The following is a 22,396-nucleotide window of genomic DNA, read 5'->3' as shown; positions in this document are numbered from 1 at the left end:
TTCTAAAATGAGTGGCTCCACAAACACCACGACCTCTTTCATACAGGCCTGATTCTCTGGTCCTTAAACTCCCAACTTGTATCTTGAAAGCCTTCATTTCCTTGCTACTTTTGAAGGGGTATGGAAGACTCACTTGTGACTGATCTGTAAAAATGGTTGTGCCTGAACCTGCCCGTGGCAGTTGTTTTGGGTGGGGTGAGGGGTCAGTTGGCCAGCCACATAAGTGGGTTGGCTGTTGTAGGCTCCTCCTTATTCCCCAATGGCCTATTTTTCTTGTGCCCAGCTTGGCTTGCCCTCATTTTCCATATATGGAGACCGACAAAGCAGCCAGCCCGGCACCGCCACTGCCACACACCCACCCACCCACCCACCCACACCACAGTGACACAGCTGCATGCATGTTGGAAGCAGGATATATTGTTAAAAATTAAGTCTCTATGCAAGTGTACTTAATTTGTGTAATGCTGCATTTTTTCTTGGTTGCTTGATGCTTGGGTATCCATAGAGCATGGAGAAACTTTAATTGTAGGGCCATCTTTCCCTTGGTCGCATGGCTTATGAGGCCAGGATCTCTTCTCGATCATCCCATAGTGCAGGACACGGAATAATGGGCTCAAATGACAGGAAGCCAGATTCCGGCTGAACATCAGGAAAAATTTCCTGACTGTTAGAGCAATATGACAATGGAACCAATTACCTGGGGATGTAGTGGGCTCTCCCACACTGGAGGCATTCAAGATAAAGCTGGACAGCCACCTGTCAGAGATGCTCTGACTTGGATTCAAGAGGGGGTTGGACTCGATGGTCTTATAGGCCCCTTCCAACCCTACTGCTCAATGATTCTATGACATCTGTGGTACTGTTTTTTCTGGCCTTCACTAATGCATTTTTAGCTTGCTTGAGTAATCTGGCGTTCTTTGCTTTATAGGCAGTTCAAACTGCCTCTGGTGGGGGCATGAATGTGATTTGTAGAAGACCAGTGGCAAGGTGGGTGTTGGTTTGGCCTAGCACAAAATTATCTGACTCTCCCCACCACAGTCTCTCCAGTCCTTGATGTTCGCCTATGAGTCACCAGATGTATGTGGTAGATGCATTTGGAGAAGATGGTTCTGTTATTCCACGTTCAAAATGTGTGCCTTTATTCTGAATGAATGTGTAGTAATATTGCCTCCTCAGTGTGTGCGTGTGTGCCTTCTCCTGCAGATGTACCAGTGAGCTTGCATTTCCAGAGCATGTTGAAATCCCAACTGCAGAACAAGCCCTGTGAGAAAATCAAGCCTCCCAAAAAGCTCGCGTTGAAGCACCGGCCCACCGTGCCTCCGGGCAGCCTGTCTGACTCTGTGCGCAAGGACCGCCACAAGCTGGTCGATACCTTCTTAGCTGCTGCCAGTAAGTGTCGTCGTATCTTGATTTTGGCCTTTCATTGGCAGGAATGTCCCAGCTGGTCCTGCTCATGTGTCCCCTAGCAGAGTGAGCTGTATGCATGGGCTAGTATGAGCCGGGGCTGTGCCTCGGAAGTTGTTCTGATTTAAGAACCCAGCCCTCGAACACGTGAAATAATAAATGAGAGTGTGCCTCTGAACATGTGCCAAGTACTTTCCCCTGCTCTAACAGGAAAGGTGGACTCCACATGTCTGAATGTAGGCAGGACTTCCCGGTTGGGGGATGTAACTCTGAGGTGGGCTTGAGCCCCAGCACCCCCGCCTTTTTCTTTGACCTCTAGCAATATGTCCTGTGTCACATAACGCTGTACTGGAGAGCAGCTGTGTAGCTTTAGGTCAATTTAAAAAAGGGAGAAAGTTGGTCAAATATTTTACAGTGCAGTATGTTTACAGAGAAGAGTCTTCAGAATACACACTTAAAATTTAAATGCGAGCTTTTAAAGACTCTCTCAGATGTGCAAACAAAGGCAGTAGGGCAGCAAAGTATACAGTGCTAGTCAAGAGCCAGTGTGGTCCCCTGGATAGAACGAGTTCAACTGGTTCTTGGTTCCAGCCCCACCTCTTACTATGGGGCTCCGTTGTGTGGCCTTGGGCGTCATTTACCCTCAGTAATAATAGGAACTTATCCTCATGGGGTTGCTGGAAAGACAAACACAATAGAGATTATGATGCACTAAATATGCAGCACAGTGGAAGGGAAGGGGAAAGCACTCCCTCCTTCAAAGGAGTGCAGTCACTCAAAGATGCAAGGGTCTGTCTTACTCGGAGGCAGACCATGGTTCTGTCTAGCCCAGTGCTTTGTATGTTCTGATGCACAACAGCTTTCAGGTAGAGTTTTCCCTTAATTCTGCTGCTTGAGGTCCTTTTAACTGGAGATGCCAAGATAGACCTGTGACCTCGAGGATACAACATGCATTCTGCCATTCACCTGTAGCTCCTGCCCTCCCATCTCCACGCAAGACAGGAGCAGATCAGGCCTCAGGCTCTCTGACCTAGAAACTCTTTTGGACATAATTCTAGATGTGTATTGGGAGCATCCTAGGTACGTGTTGGTTAGTGATGCGGGAAAGGTCCTCTGTGCATATTTAGATGCACACTCATTCTTTTGCATGCTTTGGGGTTACATTCGGCCACTCAAAACCAGTTCCACTGCAACATTATTAAGGACAGAAATGTACAAGGACAGAATTAATTGCGAGTGTGTGTGTCCCTTCCTCTGTTTTGTATGGACAATCCCGTCTGCATCGGGAGTATGTAATTGATACAGCTGAAAAGGTAGGTCATTGCTTAAAATGGCAGCAGTCTCAAAACCCTGTTTTTGATTTGCCGGAATCTTTTACCATGGTCAAGTAAAGCCAACTATGACTGCCCTCTCAGCCCCACTGGAGAATTCTGCTGGTACAGTGTTCCAAATGTGTGGGCCTGAAGCAAGCTGTGGAGAATGGGAGCTAGGCCTTTAAAAGCCATTTGACATCTGGGTGTAGCTAAGGAGTTCTGCACTGCAGCTGGCTTTGCAAATAATGCCTGGCAGCAGCTGCGCACAGTTCCTCCATCCTGCCCTCCTGCTCCATTGCCACCACAGCCGCGTGCACTCCAGTGGCCGAGGGAGCCCTGCCTCACTTCCTTTCCTCCCATTCCAGCCCCTTACCGCCAGAGTTAAAGGAATGAGACAGGCAGCTTTGGGTAGTGCAGCTGCATTTGCACTAAACCTGCAAGAGGAGATAATAAACCGCAGGGGAAGAAATACGCCGGTGTGGGTTGTCACTTGGGGGCAATTGCTGCAGTCGGCACCTCTGTGTTGTTCTGGCTGTAACGTGCCATAATGCTCGTGTGAGTTCCTAGCCTCTTCTGGATCTCTGCAGCAGGGCCCCTCGTGTGACAGCTGTGCCCTGAAGGCCAGGAAAGAGAGGTGAAAGCAGGGCGTTTTCATGGCTCTCTTTCTGTTCCACTCCTCAGCTTGCTCGCATCACAAAACCGAGCCAGACAAGGCACACAGGCAGTCCTTAGACGATCTAAGGGCTGCTCCCAAGGCCGAGAGAGCGCCTGAGCGCTCGCTTATCCTGACTCCAGTTCATGAGAGAAAGCGGTTACGGGACAGCTCCTCCGAGAGAAGCGAAGGTAGGCTGGCCACAGCCAGGTCTGTCCGGGGAGAGCTTGGGTTTCGCATTCCTGTCCCCCTCCCCCCAAGCTTTGGAGTAGGGTGCTTGCTGCTTCTGGGGGATGAAAGGGGGCAATGGTGTCAGACGCTGCAGCCTCTCTTTTTGTGTGCTTCGACAGCTTCTTCCTTCAGGGAAGTAGGGCCTGCTCGAGCAGCGCCCTCCCTCTGTCATGCGCTCTCTGGTCCTTTTATGTAGATTGCTTGTTTACAGCTTGGTGCAAAGTTTTGTGAGAATACAGATATTACTCAGTTCACCGCCTTTTTCTTTTTCGTTTGCTCCCTTTTTGTGCAGTGTTGAAGCACCACGCAGATGTTGGAGGCCCGAGCTACCTGTCAAGCGCGATGGCCTCCACGGCCCATAGTCCCCTTGGGCGGCAGCTGTCCACCTCCTCAGAGAACTCCATCCCCCCTGCCAGCACAAGCTCGCTAGGCACCTCCGGTGCATCTGTAAGTACCTGGGGAGGGAAGGCTCACTTCCTTGCAAGGCGATTTTCCCAATGTGGAATATTAAGCGAGCGAGGGTGTGTGTTTATTTAGCACCTTCACCATGCACAGCACTTTAATAAAAGAGGCCAGGTCCATGCCCCGAGTAGCTTGCAGTCTGAAATTCAGCATGGAGGAAACACAGGGGAAGCAAAGGCAGTGGTGGTGGGGAGGGGTAAATGGGGACGCAGGAAGCAGTGGTGCCGGTTGCACATGCACAGGCTGGCTTTCAGTCAGGTGCAGGCACAAGGAGATGGTGCTGAGAGCATCACGAAAAGATGGGGTTTGAGGTTTTGCTTTGGTCACCTCTGTTCGGAGGAGTTGGGTTAAGATTTAGACCCGCACCTATGTTATGAGTCTGGGGCCAGCTGCTGGGCAAAGTCAGCCAGGTTCACAAGGGAAGGGAAGCTTCAGTTGGTGCAGAATGCGGCACTTGGGCGGCTAACCAGTGCACCTTATCAGGGCCATATTACGCCTAGCCTGAGAGACCTGCACTGGTTGCCGATTGCGTTCTGGGGCGCAATTCAGTATGTTGGTCTTAACTTTTAAAGCCCTGAATGGCTTGGGCTGCCTGCCTTGCTCTGGACTTGCCTGACTATTAAGATCTGCAGGAGAGGCTCTTCTGAGGACACCATCACATGCAAAGGCTCGTTGGCTGGGCACGTGTGAACGGGCTTTCTCCTGGGTCACCCACAATCTCTAGAATGCATTCCCTTCAGAACTACCATTGGCCCCCACTCTCTTGGCTTGTAGAAAAGGCGTAAAGATGCATCTTTTCCATTTGGCCTTTTAAAATGTGGAGTTTTAATGCTTTAATGTTTTACTCTCTTTAATGTTCTTGTTTTTTTATTGTTTTAAGTTTTTATTCTTTTAAATCATTGTGCACCACTTTGATGGCTTTTTAGTAAATAAGGCAGTATATAAATGTTAATAATAAATAAATAAGATGGGATTCAAAGGGTAGTGAAGCCGTATGTTATGGACTTGGGCTGAAGAAAGCAAAGGCAGACTGAGCTCACTAGTTAATGGCAGGCTGTCAGAAGAACATCCTGAGATTAGCTAGCTTGGTAGCCAGTCAGAATCTGAGAGAGTCCAGGAATGGTTAGTGATGGGCAAGCTTCCCTCAGTTTGATTTGGTATTTTTAAGTTTCCTTATCAAGCACTTGGGAAAAGTTAGTCCACCTTCCAGGAGTTCTCTTCTGGCTCATAATATTGGCGCGTGTGTGCTGATGGGGCCTTGCGTTATCACATGAACCCTTGCAAACTGCAGTTAGGTTTCACCTGCCCTGTACTCATCCCACACATTGAACCATGGCAAAGAGCTTCTTGGATATTCAACTCCCTTCCTCCCTCTGCCAGACAAACCTGCCTGTGGGAAATGGTGCTTGATTTCTAATACAACTGAGTGTTCCAAGCTGGACAAATATGGGAGTTGGATCCAGAGATACGCTGGATCAACTGTGCTCATGCAAGTGGACTTCCCCAACCCTCCTTCCCAGAGCAGCCCCTCCAGCCCCCTGAAAATGCTCCACAGATTGTCAGAGAGCCTGCTGAATGGGGTGAGCTGTGGTGTGGAGGGGAGTGGGAATCCCCAATGTTCTGGCAGAGGGACCTTCCACAAGTGGAGCCCTTCCTCTTGCAGAAGGCAGATTCAGGATCCAACCCCCAGGTAATTATGAACTTCAGTGACATCCCTAAAAATAACAGGAAAAGTTGGGAACTTTCTAGCCCTTGCATCCTAGACTTGACTATATATGGTGATGGAGGTGTTTGCCTATGGAGTGGAATGTCCCTGATAGAGATGGATGCCTGTCCATTTTCTGCAATGGCCACTGCACCCTGCATGCCTTAAGGCAGCCTTCCCCAACCTGGTGCCATCCAGATGTGTTGGAGTATAACTCCCATCATCAGTGACCATTGCTGGCTTGGGCTAATTGCTGGCCTTGCTGGCTTGGGCTAATTGGAGCTGTAGTCCAACATCTCTGGAGGGCACCAGGTTGAGGAAGGCTGCCTTAGGGATTGCCCTTCCACCTGCGCCTCATCCAGGAACACTCCTTTGAGGTGGCTTTTGTGCACAAATGTAATAAAACGAAGGTGTGTAGAAAGAGCTGTTCTTGTTTGGTTGCTCTTCAACCAGGATTGCTTCTCCTTGGAGACTTTCTTTGCTTGGAGACAGAGACCTGGTTCATACAATCACCGCAGCCCACCATGATTTATTTAAGCCATGTCTTATTTAAGCCGTGGTGGGTTGTGACTGTGGGTGCATACTGGTCAGCTTTTGAATATCCAAGCTGTGACTGTGGCTTGTGACATCCGAACCTAGCGAGGATGGGTTGTTGGCATGGTTAACAAATCACCCACAACCCTAAAACAGCCCAAGGGTTCTGGGTGGTTTGTTAACCATGCCAACAACCCACCCTCGCAGGGTTCAGACAACATGATAAGCCATGGTGGCCGACCGCCGCAGCTTGAGTATTCAAAATGGCTCCTGGCACACACTGCAACCCACTGTGGCTTTAAAAAGCCACGGTGGGTTGCGGCGATCATACAAACCGGCTCCATGTCTTGGCTAAGCTGGTACTGAATATGGAAATGAACATTTCCTAGAGCATTTGTCTTGATGTTTGCAGATGCTTGCTTTTTTTAAGAGGGCTTTTGAATTTACAATTGCTAACACAATTCATGAGTGAGGTTCCTATGCCTTGAAGCAACTAAACAGCAGGAAGAAAAGCTGGGCTTCTCCCTGTGCTGCTGCTAAGGGCAGAAGAGCTCTATTTTTAAAGCTCAGTATTGGATGAGGTTAAAAAATACTAAAACTGGAAGCCCTCATGAAAGGCTAGGATATTTTTAAAAAATACATTGATGAGATTAAACAAGGTAAACTTACTGCCACTCATTCAGGCAGGTGTAAATAGCAGAGTTTTCCACTACATTTTACACATAATACTGTGATAACACTATTGGGATTTTATACATGTTTACCTTTGTCCTTTAAAGAAATAAAACTAAAAGTAGAGGAGGGAACTGCTGAACTGGTCAGCAGTTTGCACCTCCTTCCTGATTGATTCATACTTTATTGGACCTCTCAGGTGCCTAAATAATAGAGGGCCCACTGATGCGTATCAGGTGACCTGCTTAGCCAATCAGTGCCAGAATGTCTGTGTGTGTAACAATCCTATTCTCCAACATTACTAGGCTGTGATGGGGCCCATTAACCCCCCTGGTGGCTATGCAGCCCCTCTCCCAGCTAACTTCTTGTCACCCTGTGATTAAAGTATAGTTTTAACAGCAGTGGACGCATGTATTCAGTTTTTATCCAGCTATTCATACCGAGGGGGGGAAGGAGGATACTGAGACAATGGTAAATCGTGAGCAGGCTGTATAAAGATTATTGTTGTTGTTTGTGGTGGTGGTGGTGGTTTTTCCATGTCTAATTTGTTCCACCCTAAGGGCCTCCCAAGTTAGGTACAACTTTAAGAGAGTAACATGTAGAAAGACTCAGGTTCAAACTTCCCTGTAGAGCCAAAGAGTTTTTCTAGATGACTTTGAGCAAGTCATAACTTAAAACCTTCTTCCTGGGAACCTTTCTCCAATACGTTGTGATCTGCACTTGGCCCTGAGGGCGGGGGGCGGGGGGGGGGGGATTCTAGGTTCACAGTTCTAAATGAAGAGGATATATGAAATACACTGGCAACAGAACAGGTGCAGTACTTCTGCTTGGAATGGGATGGTGGTGTGTGGATGGAGTCCTTGTCACTAAAAAACCCTGCTGAAAGGGGAAGAGCAGTAGCAAGGCATCATAGTAATTTGTGAGAAACTACGTAGGAATGGGCCAGGGAGAGTTGCAGTTGCAGGGAAGCTGCCAGGGATACCTCCCTGTGTTTCTTTGCTGTGAAAATATGGCACACATTGGGGCATGGAAGGTGCAGCCAAGGAAGATGTTCCTGAAGATCACAGTGGAGTCTTGGGGAAGAGGCATCACCCCCAGGCATGCCCAGTGAAGGTTATGCATAAGCTGATGAGGTGAAATATGATTTAGAAGCATATTTAAATGCCCTACATTGCTATGGATATTTGGAGGAGGTGTTGAGAAATTATAACAAACGTTGAGATTTAGGAGGTGGAGTGACCTCTGTAGAGGAAGCAGAATTTTTTAGTTTTAGAAGTGTACAGTTTGCAAGTTTGGTTGCATCTTGGTGCTTTTGAAAAGTCCTCTTCAAAAGTAAAATGGGTGTGGTTCTGTGTATGGCAAATGCCCAGTCAGAAAATTAGAGTGGAGGTCTAGGGATTTTTCAGTACGACAGCGGAACCAATTACCTAGGAAGGTGGTGGGCTCTCCCACACTGGAGCTGGACATCCATCTGTAAGGGATGTTTTGACTTAGATTCCTACACTGAGCAGGGGGTTGGACTCGATGGTCTTATAGGCCCCTTCCAACCCTACTATTCTATGATTCTATGATTCCAGTTACTCCTATCCCCTAAGACAGGGGTAGGCGGCCTGGTGCCCTCCAGATGTTTTGGACTACAACTCCTGGCCATTGGCCATGCTGGGCAGAGCTGATGGGAGTTGTGGTCAAAAACAGCCGGAGGGCACTGGGTTGCTTATCTCTTGCCCTATTTTTCAAATCCACAGGGACTTTGAACATGCTGAGTTGACGTTCACACTGTGTGGGGGACGGGCAGAGAACTCCAAGGCCCGTGAGGAGGGATGATGATTCTCTCTCTCTCTCTCTCTCTCTCTCTGTTAATACAACAGTGGACCCAGATCATTCTTTCTTTGGGATTGTCTTTTCTATAGAGATGATGTAAGGCATGTCCCCGTTTTCTGCCCACCCTCCGTCCTTCTGCTAAATGCTATTTCTTCCAAGTGTGTGAGGTGCCACTTCACAAGAGAGGGCTTGCAGTATACAGTCAGTATTCAGGAATGATCCCAGGCTTGTTATCCCGTATGCTCAAGCAAGGAACAAAGTGTTTTGGCCTCACACATTGCCCTTGGGTCGTTTCATACCTGTTAATGCTGTTGACCAAAGATGGGTAACCCTGCTGCTGTTCTACATGTTTGCTTAACCTGGGATGAAAACAGAAGTTAGTTGGGCCCTGAGCTTGCTGGTGGGGACTAACTCTGTCATTTACCCCTTGAAGCAAACTAGAGGTCAAGTGAGTTCAGGGAGTTCTTATAGAATCATAGGATAGTAGGGTTCGAAGGGGCCTACAAGACCATCAAGTCCAACCCCCTGCTCAATGCAGGAATGCGAATGAAAGTTATTCCAGGATAAGCAGTTGTGTAAACAGACCCACAAGCATATAACTGCACTTAATGGTAAGACGTTCCTTCATTGTGGAGTGGACCAAGTGTGGGGGTACCCAAAGACATCAGCCTAAATCCCCCGGAAAAATGTAATCAATAAAGGAACAATAAATTCCCCAGACTACCTCCATAGTTCAGAACTGCTTAGCATTCCTAGCGGAAGGGCTTGGAAAATGGCTTCTGGGGCTTGGCTTGAAAGCACATACTACCAAATTCTCCTGGTGTGTTTTCTGTGACTCAAGCTCTTAGGGCAGCCACTAGGTCTCATTCAGTCACTGGACAGGGGAAAGCACCAGAATGGGGCAATCCTTGCTTAGTGTCGCTGGCTGGTCTTGGAATCCTTTCCTCCTCATCTCATTCTTTTTGTTCTGTGTGTGTTTGGCAGCAGCAGCCAAGGAGGAGGAGAGGGGAGAGCTCTTTTGACATCAACAACATCGTCATCCCTATGTCTGTTGCTGCGACAACTCGCGTAGAAAGACTGCAGTACAAGGAGATCCTCACACCGAGGTAAGTCCAGAGACTGAGCATCTCCAGCCTTCCCATTCTGCTCCGCGTCCGGTTGCGTGGTGTAGTGCAGTGGTTCTCCCCCCTGTGGACTACTTGGAAATTGCAGCTGGGGCTCAGTGGACCGCTCAGTACACTTCCCTTGTTCCACAAATCAAGTCACGGACATTTTTAATAAACAATTTTAAATAAACAAATCTTATATATGTAACTCAAAGTCGGGAGTTAGTTGGTCCTCCCTTTTTGACTGCCTTGCCATAGATTCTCATGAAATAGACACTTCATTGGAAAGCTCTTGACACGCAGATTCCACGAATAACAACAGTTTTCACTGTAATTCAAAGTTGGGAGTGTATGTCCATAAAGCTTCTTTTTTTTTTTAAGAATTAGGCTATCTTCTATAACAACATACTATTAGGTTTTATTTTTAATATAAAAAAGGCAAGGATAATTAAACAAACATAATTAATTGCAAGCTGGAGTAAAATGAAATATGGACATAGAAAAAGTCTTTGTACATCTTTATAAACACAAGTGCAGGTCAAAGTACAATGATATGCCAGTGACATATGGCCTGTAAACAAATCGTGAAGGGAATAAGAGACATGCACACTTTGAACGTTCCAAGAAATGCAGTTAGTTAAGTTATGCCTTTTGTTACATTCGATTTTCCTCCACGGACTGGGTTCGCGGAGAACCAACTGGTATCTCATAGTTTAGTCTTGCCTTTGTACAGTTTTCTGGGGACCACCTTAATGGAGCTTGCAGACCACAGTTTAAGAATCTCTGAGTGGGTCTGGGCCCTGAGCAGCTTTCTGATTGATTGATTGATTGGGGTCAGATTAACCATTCAGCTAAGTAAGCTACAGAATAGGGCCCCAGTCATAATTGAGAGGGTGGTAGGAGAGCTAAAACATAATCTGTCAAGGACTTCCCAGATATGGAGAGTGTAGCTAACATTCCTTCTACTGGGCTCCTTATAAAATTCCCTGTTGTTCAGGGTGGTCTTTTCATCACTAAATAGGGGATGGAGTGGTCACATTCCCACTTGGAGAGAAATTTCATAGGGACTAGCAGCTTGACTGGTGTAAGGATCGGAATGCTGTCTTCGTTGCAGGTTTCAGAGGAAGGATGGGAATGATGATTAGGAAGGCTGTGTGTATTAGCAGTTACAGGTTGGGTGGGATACTTGCTCACTATGTCCAGGGCGCTGCTTGAAGGTTGGATATTGCCAGTTCTAGACCTGTAGCAGGAAGAAGCTGTGGGGCTGTACCTGTTGGCTGAGGGTCCACGTGTTGTGCATTTAGGAGGTCCTAGGTTCTAATTTCTGGTTGCACTGATCGCTAGTGCTGGATCAACATTCTCGTAGGAAAACCTGCAAATGAATTTGGAGGGAGGATGCTCAGGGGAGACAGAAAGCGTGAAATGATCCACCCCCTTTCTCTTCCTTTGTTGCTGATGCCTGCGTTTCACAGCGGGTGGGGGAATCTCCTCTCAGCAGCGGCCGCAGTGTTCCACAGAGGGGGCTTGGGTGGGGGCGGGGCGGGGGGGATTGGTAGCTACGAAGAGGAGTTGCTGCTGCTGCCAGCAATGGAAAACGCTCTCCCTGAAACTTTTGCTCCCATTTCCTTCTCTCCCTGCCCTTATTTTTTTGCCAGTTGCAGATGGAAGGCATTTTGGCTCAGCCCTAACTCAAGTACTCTGTGTGTGTGCAGGGGGATCTTTGGCAAAGGAGTTAACCTTTTTAAAAATGATCTTTGGTAGCAAGGCTGGAGAAAATTCTGTTCAAGGCCTTGAACAGCTGCCTCCAGTCAGAGTCGGTCAGTCTCCCCCAGCCAGAATGGCCAGGCTGGTTGGGGATGATGGGAGTTGTAGCTGAGCATGTCTGGAGGGTGGCCAGGTTGGGGGATGCAGAAGAGATAACACGGGGGGGGGGGTGCTGGGTGGACAGATTGCTTGGCCTGGTATTAAGCAGCTTCGTGTGCTCAAAAGGGGGTGGTTGTGTGGGACAGCAGGGCAGGTTGAGATAAGGCTGCTGGGGTGGCTTGTGGGGTCTGGAGCAGACAAAGTTTTTATTTTGTTGGGAAACCCAGAAAATTGCTTTCAACCTGAGCAAGGGAGGCAGGCCTCCTTGGAGGTGAGCACTGGCTCTCTAGGGCCCGTAGTGGACGGGGTGTGGACTGCAGGGGCCTTCTTGGCCCGGAAGCCCACTTGCATGGCCTCGGGCACATCGCTACCTCAGGCTCACCTGCTGGTGAGGGCTGTTCTGAGGCACAATAGAAATATCCCTTCAGCACCTTGGACAAAAGGCGGGTGCAAGTGCGATTGATTCCCCCCACACCTAGGGAAGCTTCCTCCAGGCTGCTTGTGCCTGGTCCGGCTGCTCCTGTGGCATCCCCAGCCCTTCTGTGACTGACCGTGCTTTGCTGCCCTGTCTTGCAGCTGGCGCGTTGTGGATATCGGTGCTCTGAAGGCGAACCCGGATGAAGACAACGAAGAGGTACTTGTTCTCCTTTGCAGCATCTGCGCAATTCTGCGCACATGCAGACTCTAAATGTAAATATTGGGCTCTTCCAAAGCTTAGAAGCGCAGGATGCTCTTTCACCAAAGGAGAATATCGAAATCGAGCATGTAGGTGACTTTTTCTCTGTCGTAAATTACAACTCATCCTCCACCATCCAAGGAAGAGAGATCTCTCTCAGGCAGCCTGGTTCCAGTCTGCGTGTCCTTTAAATGGCTGCTGGAAGTGGGAACAGCTGCCTAGATGTCATTCTGGTGACTGAACGTAAAGTGAAGTTGTGCTACCCTTGAACTGCTGTTGCTTTCTCAAAAGGTACAGGGGTAAAGTCCAGTTGGACAGCCACCAGCTTTGTCTGGCATTTCCTGGGGAGAGCCAGTAATGCAGGATCCTGCTTAGCAACTAACAGCCATACTCTGATTGCCATGGAAATGGGGGGGATCTGGTGAGGCATCAGAGGGTCCACATTGTACAGCCTTCGTATGCTGGCCATAAAAAGCCCAAACAAGGCATGCATAAGCTGTCTTCAAAGAGCTCAGACCTGAAAGTTGTCTTAAACCTGGAAGATTAAGGCAGCACTAAAAGCCGAGACCTGCTGTCATCCAGTGGGGCAGACAGTGGCTGATAAATTGGATGCAAAGGGCAGAAAGAGGCCTGGAGGCAGTGATGCTTCCTCCATGGATCAATTCAGGAAGGGAAAGGAAAGGACAAAACGCTATTTTGACAAAAACACAGCAAGCTATTTTACTACCAGGTGCTAGTAAACTCTAAACATTTCTTCTCCTTAAAAGAGGAAGCAATTCCAGTCTTTAAAAAAGTTCCAAGAGATTATCGAGATGCCTGGATGAAGTGAAGGGGTTCTAGGCTATGCCTGGTGGTCAGGACTCCAGTAGCCAGCCAGCCATTTGCTTAAGTATCCTGACTAATGATGCCCTTTCTTATGAACATACCTGCTGATGGATGGTATTTGGCAGGTAATGTCCTCACTGAGGAGGCTTCCCCTCGAAATTCCCACAATGTCTGGAAGCTGCGGGGGAATCGTACGGCACCATTTTTTAACTTCTGTTTCTTATGAAACAAGTGGGGACCTGCAACGACATGTTGCGTTGTATCCCCCCTTCCTAAAAAGAGGAGCGCTGCTGGCCAGGGTTCCAGCCTGGTGCATTCTGCTGTGTCCCCCCCCCCCTTCTGTTTTGCTTTTCCAACTATCACGGTATATTCCGTGGCTACTGAGCATGTTCAGTTCTCACACTGTGTTTTGGGAGGTAGCTCCTTTTGTCTAGGTTTTTAAAGGTTTTTTTTTTTGTACTTTTGCAATCTCAGGTTTCCCCAAGCATGCTGATACTCTTGTTTCTCAGTAGCTCCATTTTGGCTCCAGTCCTGGCAGCACTTAACTACAAGTGATATGGCTATAGAAGAGTGACTATGGCTTCAAAACCCATATTTTCCAGGTCAAGGAAACCCATGGACATCTTATCATGACTGATTATAAGATTTGACAGTCAGCAGACATAGCTATGGGGTTTTACATTTTATTCCCACCTTTCATACATGGCTGTAGAATGTAGATCCACGCACACACGAGACACTGACATTTAATATAAGAAGAATCAGTTACACTGTGGAAATATATCCCCATATTTCATCCTCAGATGTGACTGCTGCATCTGTGTTGTTTATTGTCACGTGTGGAGCTGTCCATGCTCCAAGTGTCTTCAGAGAATTCTTCTGCTTCTTTTGTCTACCTTGACACAGACACAAAATGGACACAACTAGTCACCCAACCAAAATGCTTAGATAGTGGAATAGTTAGTGACACCGTGTATGCGTGCCTCCATATAAATGTTTCCTAAGAAACTCTCCACATAGGAAAGCAAAACACTTGATGTGAGAGGAAGGAGTTTGGCCTGACAACATAATTAGTTTTGTGTGCCAAGACGTTAAGTTTCAACATCCTTGACCAAATTCATAGGCATCAAATTCTTAGGCATCAGCATTGTCGCCCTTCAGATTACTAACATCCAGGCAGTCATGAGGCACTTATGTGGAATGGTATGACAACCTTCCCAGGACAGGCTGCCAGAAGACAAGAGGGTTTTATGTAGGCAGAGGCAAGTTAACCAGACAGCAGATCAAAACAGCCAAGCATATTGATTGTGAAACGAGGATAATGGCATCAGTGGTCACACTGTCTCACCGTGCTTGGCTGTGTCCTCCTTACTTTTCCAGTATGACTAGAGGTAGCATGGAAGGTTCCGAGAGTGGAGATTCATAGGAGAAGCGCTCTTCCAACCAGCAGACTGTTGCCACTCTGATGTGCACCAAGGAGACTGCAGTAGCTGCCTGTTTGTTAGGCGTCGCTACCACCTCAGCGGGCTTTTAAGCTGAGATCTCAGCCAGCCCATCAAGGGCAGCACCCTGATTGTCATCTGCAGTGGTCTCGGTTTTCAATTCTTGGGGACTGATGAGCAGATGTCAACAATCTTGGGTGAAAAATTGCTCCCCCCCCACACACACACAAACAGGTTGAGATCACCACAGTCTAGCGGGTCCTTAACTGTGATACACAGTGGAATTTCTCTCTTTTTCTCCCCCTCAACCTAACACCACAGAGACAGACAATTTCCCTACCTCAAGTAATGGACAAATTTATGAAATTGCCACACTGAGGTTCCCTAGAGAAAAAATTATCTCCGGTTGTCCATAGACATTCCTGTTTTAGGTAATTCCTCATGGGCAAGAAGAGGGGTGGGGTGGGGACAGAGACCCATTTTTTGTATCTTGGGTATCTAAACAAGCTCGTCTCTGCAAGATGGGCCAACACGGTCCTTGGGAGACCCCTGTCATTGGGCTAGAGTGCAAGCGCTGTCGGCATTCCTGCAGAAAGGCATCCTTGGTGAGAGGATTGCAGCACAGTGGCGTGATCCTCTCCTTTGGCTTTGTGCCAGGGATGATGTTAGCAAGGAAGAGGCCGGCCGCTGTCCTCCAGGCAAGAGCTTCCCTCTCACCCATGTGTTGGACTGCACAAGGAGAAAGCAGAGTTGCACGCCCTGCAGCTTCAGGTGCTTTCTCTACAGTCACACATCGGTCTCCGGTATAGAAGTGTCTAGCATTATTCAACATTAGAGATGTGAAGGCCCGGAAAAAATCCAGAAAAAATCTGGGGGGAAGGGGGTTCCCCCCCCCGAGGACTGTTTTTGTTTTCCCCCCATAAAATTGGAAAAATCGAACAGCTTTGGATTGTGAAATCTTTCATTTTAGAATTTAAGACAAAATATTTATATACAGTTAGTCCAGCCTTTATTTCCCCCCACCCCCCAAAAAATGATTTCTAAAAACTATGTAATAAGAACACTTTCATAGAAAGGCTAGACATGTAAAATGTCTAGAAATAATGAAGCCATGGGAGAAAATATTCTTTTAATCCTCTCAGTAAGATTCCCAGCATAGTTAGTTCTTTCATTCTGTATTAAAATTATTGATCCTAAAGTATATTTTACTGATGGACATTTACGCTCAGTTTCCCAATATGTGAGTAGAGTCACCATTGTGCATTCTTGACAGTAAATGTGCATTCTTGATGGTTTGGGTTTTGTTTTATAGAGACCTGCGTTTCTGATGCTGTAGCAGTCATTTAATGTAGCTTTAATCTATTCAGACAATAATTATAAATTTACTAACTGAGTTTACTTTAAAAAGTTTTATGCTAATAATTTTATGAGCAAGCCAAGTCATACATAAAATAATGTTAGGAACAGAGAGGCTACTGAATGTTCCTCAAACAGCCCCCCCCAACTTGGTGTTCGTCTTCGTGGTCTCTGTGCATCACACGTGTGGGCTCTGTGCCTGTGCTGAGTCCAGTCGGGAAGCTTCCATAGCTGAGGAACGTTTTGGCGGGAACCCTTCCCCCACCGTCCACTGCACATGTCCCGGCGGATTCCTGCCTTCTCCCTCAGTTCTCTTTCAGTCACCATAGTAGTTAGTCCTTTCGGCGCTTCCTCTGTGCAGAAAGAGAAATGCTGAGGTTCTTCATACGGTTTTTGTGTGTGTCTTCTTGTTCGTCCATTTTCTTCCTCCTCCTCCTTGTCGTTGTCTTCCTTCCAACCCCCCCCCCCCAACTTCCTTCATCGTCTTGTCTTCGTCGTCTGTCTACCGTGGCTGCGGTGCCATCTTATGGCCGCAAAGGCACCCTTTCAAAAGTGTGTCAAGTGTGGGAGTAAGTTGCCCCCCACCGACCCACACTGTCTCTGTCTCTTTTGCCTGGGAGAAGGACACCTCCCTGACCCCTGCTCTCTGTGCCAATCCTAAGCAGGCACAAAAGAACAGAGCCGACGGCCTGAAGGCAGAGCTGTGGAGGAGAGCATTGTTTGCTACTGACCCAAAAACCGCTGCTGGGTCCTCCACGAATGGCAAACTTGAGGTGACCATATCTAGCTCTGCGCCAAAGTCTCCTCGTCCAGCTACCTCCGTTGAGCAGACTGACTTTCCTACTTTGGGGCGCTCCTTAGCACTCTCGGTCACGAGGAAAATCACGAAAAAGGCAAAGCTTCCAAAGTCAGGATCGAGTAGCCTGAAAAAATATAAGAAAAAGAAAGTTGAGGCCACCTCTTCGAAATCGATGATCCCAGCACCCCCTCCATTGCTGGACTTGCCAATCCGTGTACTCTCTCTGGCACCTGCCAGTTCAGTCACTGAGCCGGTGTCGACCGTGTTCAATGGCAAAATCTGGGAATTTTCCCCTCCACCACCAGTCTCTCAGGATTGAGAGTTCTCTCCGTCCGGAGGCCATCATTCACCACTTAGGCAGGAGGCCCCGCATCGCTGTCTTCCACCCCCTCCTTGCGATCGAGAGCATCGGTTCCACTTGGGACCATGTCTCTCTCCTTATTGGGACCATCGTTTTGACCGTCATCACAGAGACGGATCAAGGTCCCCCCAAGCTGACTGGGACAGATGCTCTGAATGGCCTTAACCTCCGCAAGGGTCTTACCATTTTGGATCAAGGATACTTTTTAGAGTGCTCCAGATACGCAGCTCCATGCTCTCCTCGATATCAGCCTCTTCCGCCGAAGACTGTGTCCCAGCCTCCTGACAGAGATCAGTTCCTGTTTCACTTTGCTGAACAAGTCAGCGGAATGGTGTGGTCTTTAGGAATCAATGTACAAGCAGCTGGAGGACCCTGGTTTTGATGCTGTCCACACCGACTCATCGAAACTGGTAGCAGTGCCTTTTCTCTCAACTCTTTTACAGACTGTCCACCAGTCTTGGAAGGCTCCTTCCTGTATCGCTCCAACACCCAAGAATTTTTACCAAGTGCATGGTGGTCATGTGCTGAGGCTGCAAGGCATCGAAATTTATCCTTATCTTGACGATTGGCTCCTGGTCTCAGGTTCAAGGAGGGACTTTTGCCGTGCTGCTGGGGTTGTTCTGAACCTTCTGGGTGCATTGGGTCTCTATGTCAACAGTTGAAGGTCAACTTTGGAGCCAACTCAATGTCTCCAGTTTATAGGACCTCCACTGGATTCCACGGTTATAGAATCATAGAATAGTAGGGTGCACTCTGGGATGATGGAGAAGAGATCCTGGCCTTCCTCTCTGTGACAACCTTTCAAGTACTTGAAGAGCGTTATCCTATCTCCCCTCAGTCTTCTCTTCTCAAGGCTAAACATACCCAGTTCTCTCAGTCTCTCTTCATAGGGCTTTGTTTCCCTATGATCATCTTTGTTGCCCTCCTCTGAACCCTCTCCAATTTGTCTGCATCCTTCTTAAAATGTGGTGCCCAGAATTGGACACAGTACTCCAGATGAGGCCTAACCAGTGCTGAGTAGAGGGGAACTAGGACTTCCTGGGATTTGGAAGCTGTGCTTCTATTAATGCAGCCCAAAAGAGCATTTGCCTTTTTTGCAGCCATGTCACATTGTTGGCTCATATTCAGCTTGTGATCAATTCCAAGCTCCTTCTCACTTGTAGTGTTGTTGAGCCACATATCCCCCATCTTGTAACTGTGCATTTGGTTTCTTTTTCCTAGGTGCAGAACTTGGCATTTATCCCTATTAAATGTCATTCTGTTGTTTTCTGCCCAGCACTCCAGTCTATCAAGATCACTTTGAATTGGTTCTGTCTTCCAAAGTATTGGCTATCCCGCCCAATTTGGTGTCATCTGCAAACTTGATCAGCATTCCCTGCACCTCCTCCTCCAAGTCATTAATACAAATGTGGAAGAGCACTGGGCCCAGGACTGAGCCCTACGGTACCCCACTCGTTACCTCTCCCCAGTTTGAGAAGATCCCATTGAGAAGCACTCTTTGAGTCTGATTCTGTAGCCAACTGTGGATCCACCGGATCGTTGTTTCATCTAGCCCACTTTGAGCTAATTTGCTCATCAGGATATCATGGGGCACTTTGTCGAAAGCTTTGCTGAAGTTGAGGTATATGATGTCTACAGCATTCCCACATGATCAGATTCGTCTGGCTGGATTTGTTCTTGACAAATCCATGTTGGCTTCGAGTAATCACTGCATTGTTTTCAACAAATCACTGCAAGCCTACCTCCATCGCAGCTGACAAATGCAATTCATTGCTTTCGTGGAGACTGTCTTTACCCATTGTTCGGTCACCATCCACTCCAAGTTCTCTTGGGTCACATGGCCGCTCCTGTCTCTGTTGTAAGGTGGGCAAGACTTCGGATGCAACCACTACAAAATTGGTTACTCCGAAACTACGACTCCAGCTAGATGCTTGGCGCTGTCACCATTCCATCCCGACCGATGTGCTAACTTCCCTCTTCTGGTGGATTCAGCCTTACAACTTGGATCGGGGCATGCCTTTCGTCGAGCAGCCACCTACATGAATCTTGACAACGGATGCCCCGCTTTCCAATTTTTCGGTCGATCCTCCCTAGGCGATGCGTTCCAAATTTGGTGGCGGGGAGAACTTTTTTACCTGTTCCTGCTGTTTCCACTCTTCTCCAAGGTGCTGCAGAAGATAGCGCACAACAGGACACGGACTGCATTCTCATTGCTCCTTGGTGGCCGAGACAACCATGGTGTCCAACTTTACTCCGTCTCGTAAGGAAGTTATTCTTCCACCTTCCGCAGGATCTGGACCTAATCACTCAGGACCAAGGCAGGATTTGCCACCCGGATCTCCACACGTTGCGCCTCACAGCCTGGAGGATCCAGCACTGATCTCTCCTTCCTGGGTTCAGCCCGGAGTTCAGGCAATCCTCGATGCAGCGAGGAAGCCGGCTACTTGTCATTCCTACGCCACGAAATGGTCCTCTTTCCAGTCCTTCACCAATCTTCATGTTTTTGATCCTCTTCACGCTTCTTTGGAGAATGTTCTCTTTTTTCTACAAAGTTTGTTTCAAAAAGGATTGAAACCATGTTTACAAGTTTATCTGGCGGCTCTTTCTTGTTATAGAGGGCCAGTTCAAGGTTTTTCCCTTTCTACTCACCCTACCACTCACTAGTTCCTGTGAGATCTGAAGAAATTGGCCCCCTCAGTTCAAACTTTGGTCCTTCAGTGGAGTCTTTTAGTGGTCTTACATGCTCTCCTTTCGAAGCCTTTTGAACCTCTGGCCACAACAGACCTTCGCCTGCTCTCATGAAAAGTTGCCTTCTTTAGTGGCTATCACATCCTCTAGATGTGTTAGTGAACTTTGTGCCCTGAGGGTAGACCATCCATACATAATTTTTCATAAAGACAAGGTTGATCTTAGGCTGGATGTTGCCGTTCTCCCAAAAGTAGTCTCTGACTTCTATGTTAACCAGTCCATATCGCTACCAACCTTCTTCCCGGAGCCCTCTTCTGACCTGGAGAGAAAGTTGCACTTTGTCAATGTCAGGAGGGCATTGGCTTTCTACAAATCCAGGACGGCATCATTCTGTACCACGCAACGCCTTTTCGTTAGTTATGGCGGTCCTAAGAGGGCCTCTCCTGTCTCCTCCCAACTACTGGCCTCCTGGATTGTGCGGACCATTGGATTGGCCAATGATTTGTCGGGGTTGGAACGTCCTCATCCCCTCAGTGCGCACTCCACTTGTGCAGTGGCCATGCCTATGGCTTTTGCCAGCGGTTTACCATTGTCAGACTTGTGCAAGAGCCGTCCTGTCATCAGTTTTGGTTTAACAGCACCTACCCTCCTCCAGTAAGTGAGCTTGTTAATCGCCCATATGTGTGATGCACAGAGACCACAAAGAAGAAATGCAGGTTGCTTACCTGTAACGGTTGTTCTTCGAGTGGTCCTCGGTGCATCTTTGACACAAGCCTCCCACCGTCCCCGGTTTGGTGTCAGTGTCGCATTCAGTGTTAGTACCGAGACAAGACTGTTTCTCTCGGATCCGAGGCCACATTAGGCGGTCTCAAGGAACTGAGGGAACGGGCAGGAACCCGCTGAGAAATGCACAGTGGACGGTAGGGGAAGGGTTCCCGCCAAAACGTTCCTCAGCTATGGAAGCTTCCCGACTGCAGTCAGCGCAGGCGCAGAGCCCAGATGTGTGAATGCACGGATGACCACTTGAAGAACTACAGTTACAGGTAAGCAACCTGCATTTCTCTGGATGTTTTGGACTGCAGTGCCCAGCATTCCTGACCACTGACCATGCTGCCTGAGGCTGATGGGAGCTGAAGTCCAAAATACCTGGAGGGCACCAGGTTGGAGGGGGCTGTCTTAAAGCAGCAAAGTGACTTTAGATCTGTAAAGAGTGCTAAAAAAGTATTGCTTGTTCTTCAATTTTTCCAAAATTTCCAATTTTTCTGAAACCCCCCCCCCCCATGTGTTTTTTCCCCTCGGCCTCAAAATTTCACATCTCTATTCAACACAGCCTCTGTATAGTCCAGAAGGAACTGAGCAGGTGAGGCACGTGTCCTTGTCTTCGGTTGAGGCGATTGCTGCCAGAACAGTAACGTTGGGCTGCCTGTGAGAGAACTTGTCCTTGGAGGGAGTGAAGGAAGTTTTTGTTGATGTTGTGATCATTTTATGGTGGAAAGAAAGTCACCCATCTGCTAGATTTTGCCATTTACCTTTAATGAAGCTTCTTGTGAATGTGCCCCAAGTGATCCAATTTAATCTCATCCTAGGGAACGGAACCTTCTTCAGGATGTGGCTGAATATAAATCGAATGATGTGAAGGGTGTTACAGAGACTTTCTCTAGCGGAGAGCGCGTGTTGCACGTGTTTTTAACCATGTGGTTACATTTATCAGTCAGCAGTGACTGTATAAGCTCAGTCTCTTTTGAGTTCATTGTGTGCAAAATGTGATTCCTGGAGTAAGTGAGAGGAAAATCTTACTGTAGGGAAGGAAGTCGGGGAGAAAGGTCACTGCCCCCAAGTTTTTAGTCCTTCTGAAGAGGAAAATATTCTGAAAAATATTTCTTCTCCCTTGTGGAAGAAACAGACCTTTTCAGGCTCTTCTTTTCTGAGCCCAGGGTCCCCTCATGTATTCACTCCTCTGCTGCTCTTTTGCCAGTGAAGTAGGATTATGCAATATTTTAAAAAGGGATAACACAAAATGGAGAGGGAAAAAGGGGAAGAGCCTCTGGATACACAGAAATATGTTTGAGCCCAGCACTTTTCAAATACCTTCTTCAGGTAACTACTCTTAGGCATAGCCAACTTGAGTCTTTGGCTTCCAGTTCTCTTGGGCTTTATAAATACATTTCTGGCCACCTGGAGGATTCCTTCTCCACCCCCCACTCCCTGTTGTTCAGTATAAGTAAACACAGGCGTATGTTGTGGTATGTGTAAAACATATTTTGTATATAGAACTTGGATTCCGTGGATGATTTTTTTTTGTTGTTGCATACATTCCCAGCCAAATGAATAACAGCAGTACCTGGAGTTTTGGTTTCTGGAATGATTATGCCCAGGGGAATACACCTAGGAACAAACCCTTCTATTTCAAATTAAGCATAGAAAAGACTGCTGCATAGGTTCACAAATAAAATATCCATGTGCTTTGCAAAACGTGGCTTGTGATT

At 47.6% G+C, this 22,396-nt stretch overlaps 1 protein-coding gene across 8 annotated transcripts in view; it reads left to right on the top strand.

The window, feature by feature from the left end:
* KANSL1 (KAT8 regulatory NSL complex subunit 1) overlaps window positions 1–22,396 on the top strand; it is a 178,544-nt gene that overhangs the window by 143,913 nt on the left and 12,235 nt on the right. For 5 of the 8 annotated variants that reach the window (XR_014783797.1, XM_084804470.1, XM_084804466.1 and 2 more), the window contains 5 exons: window positions 1,177–1,389; window positions 3,399–3,560; window positions 3,893–4,047; window positions 9,779–9,900; window positions 12,340–12,397. Coding sequence is in view for 7 of the 8 variants with exons in the window: in XM_084804470.1 (XP_084660596.1) it covers window positions 1,177–1,389; window positions 3,399–3,560; window positions 3,893–4,047; window positions 9,779–9,900; window positions 12,340–12,397 (710 nt within the window). In the remaining variant the exon portion in view is untranslated. The remainder of the gene's footprint in view (window positions 1–1,176; window positions 1,390–3,398; window positions 3,561–3,892; window positions 4,048–9,778; window positions 9,901–12,339; window positions 12,398–22,396) is intronic. The other 3 variants (XM_084804468.1, XM_084804471.1, XM_084804467.1) reach the window with 2 other exon arrangements.

Source organism: Heloderma suspectum, chromosome 6 (genome assembly GCF_057233095.1).
Source record: "Heloderma suspectum isolate Gila_16-S chromosome 6, 16-S_ref, whole genome shotgun sequence".
Classification (NCBI taxonomy): domain Eukaryota; kingdom Metazoa; phylum Chordata; class Lepidosauria; order Squamata; family Helodermatidae; genus Heloderma; species Heloderma suspectum.
This window is presented reverse-complemented; position numbering and strand designations above follow the sequence as displayed.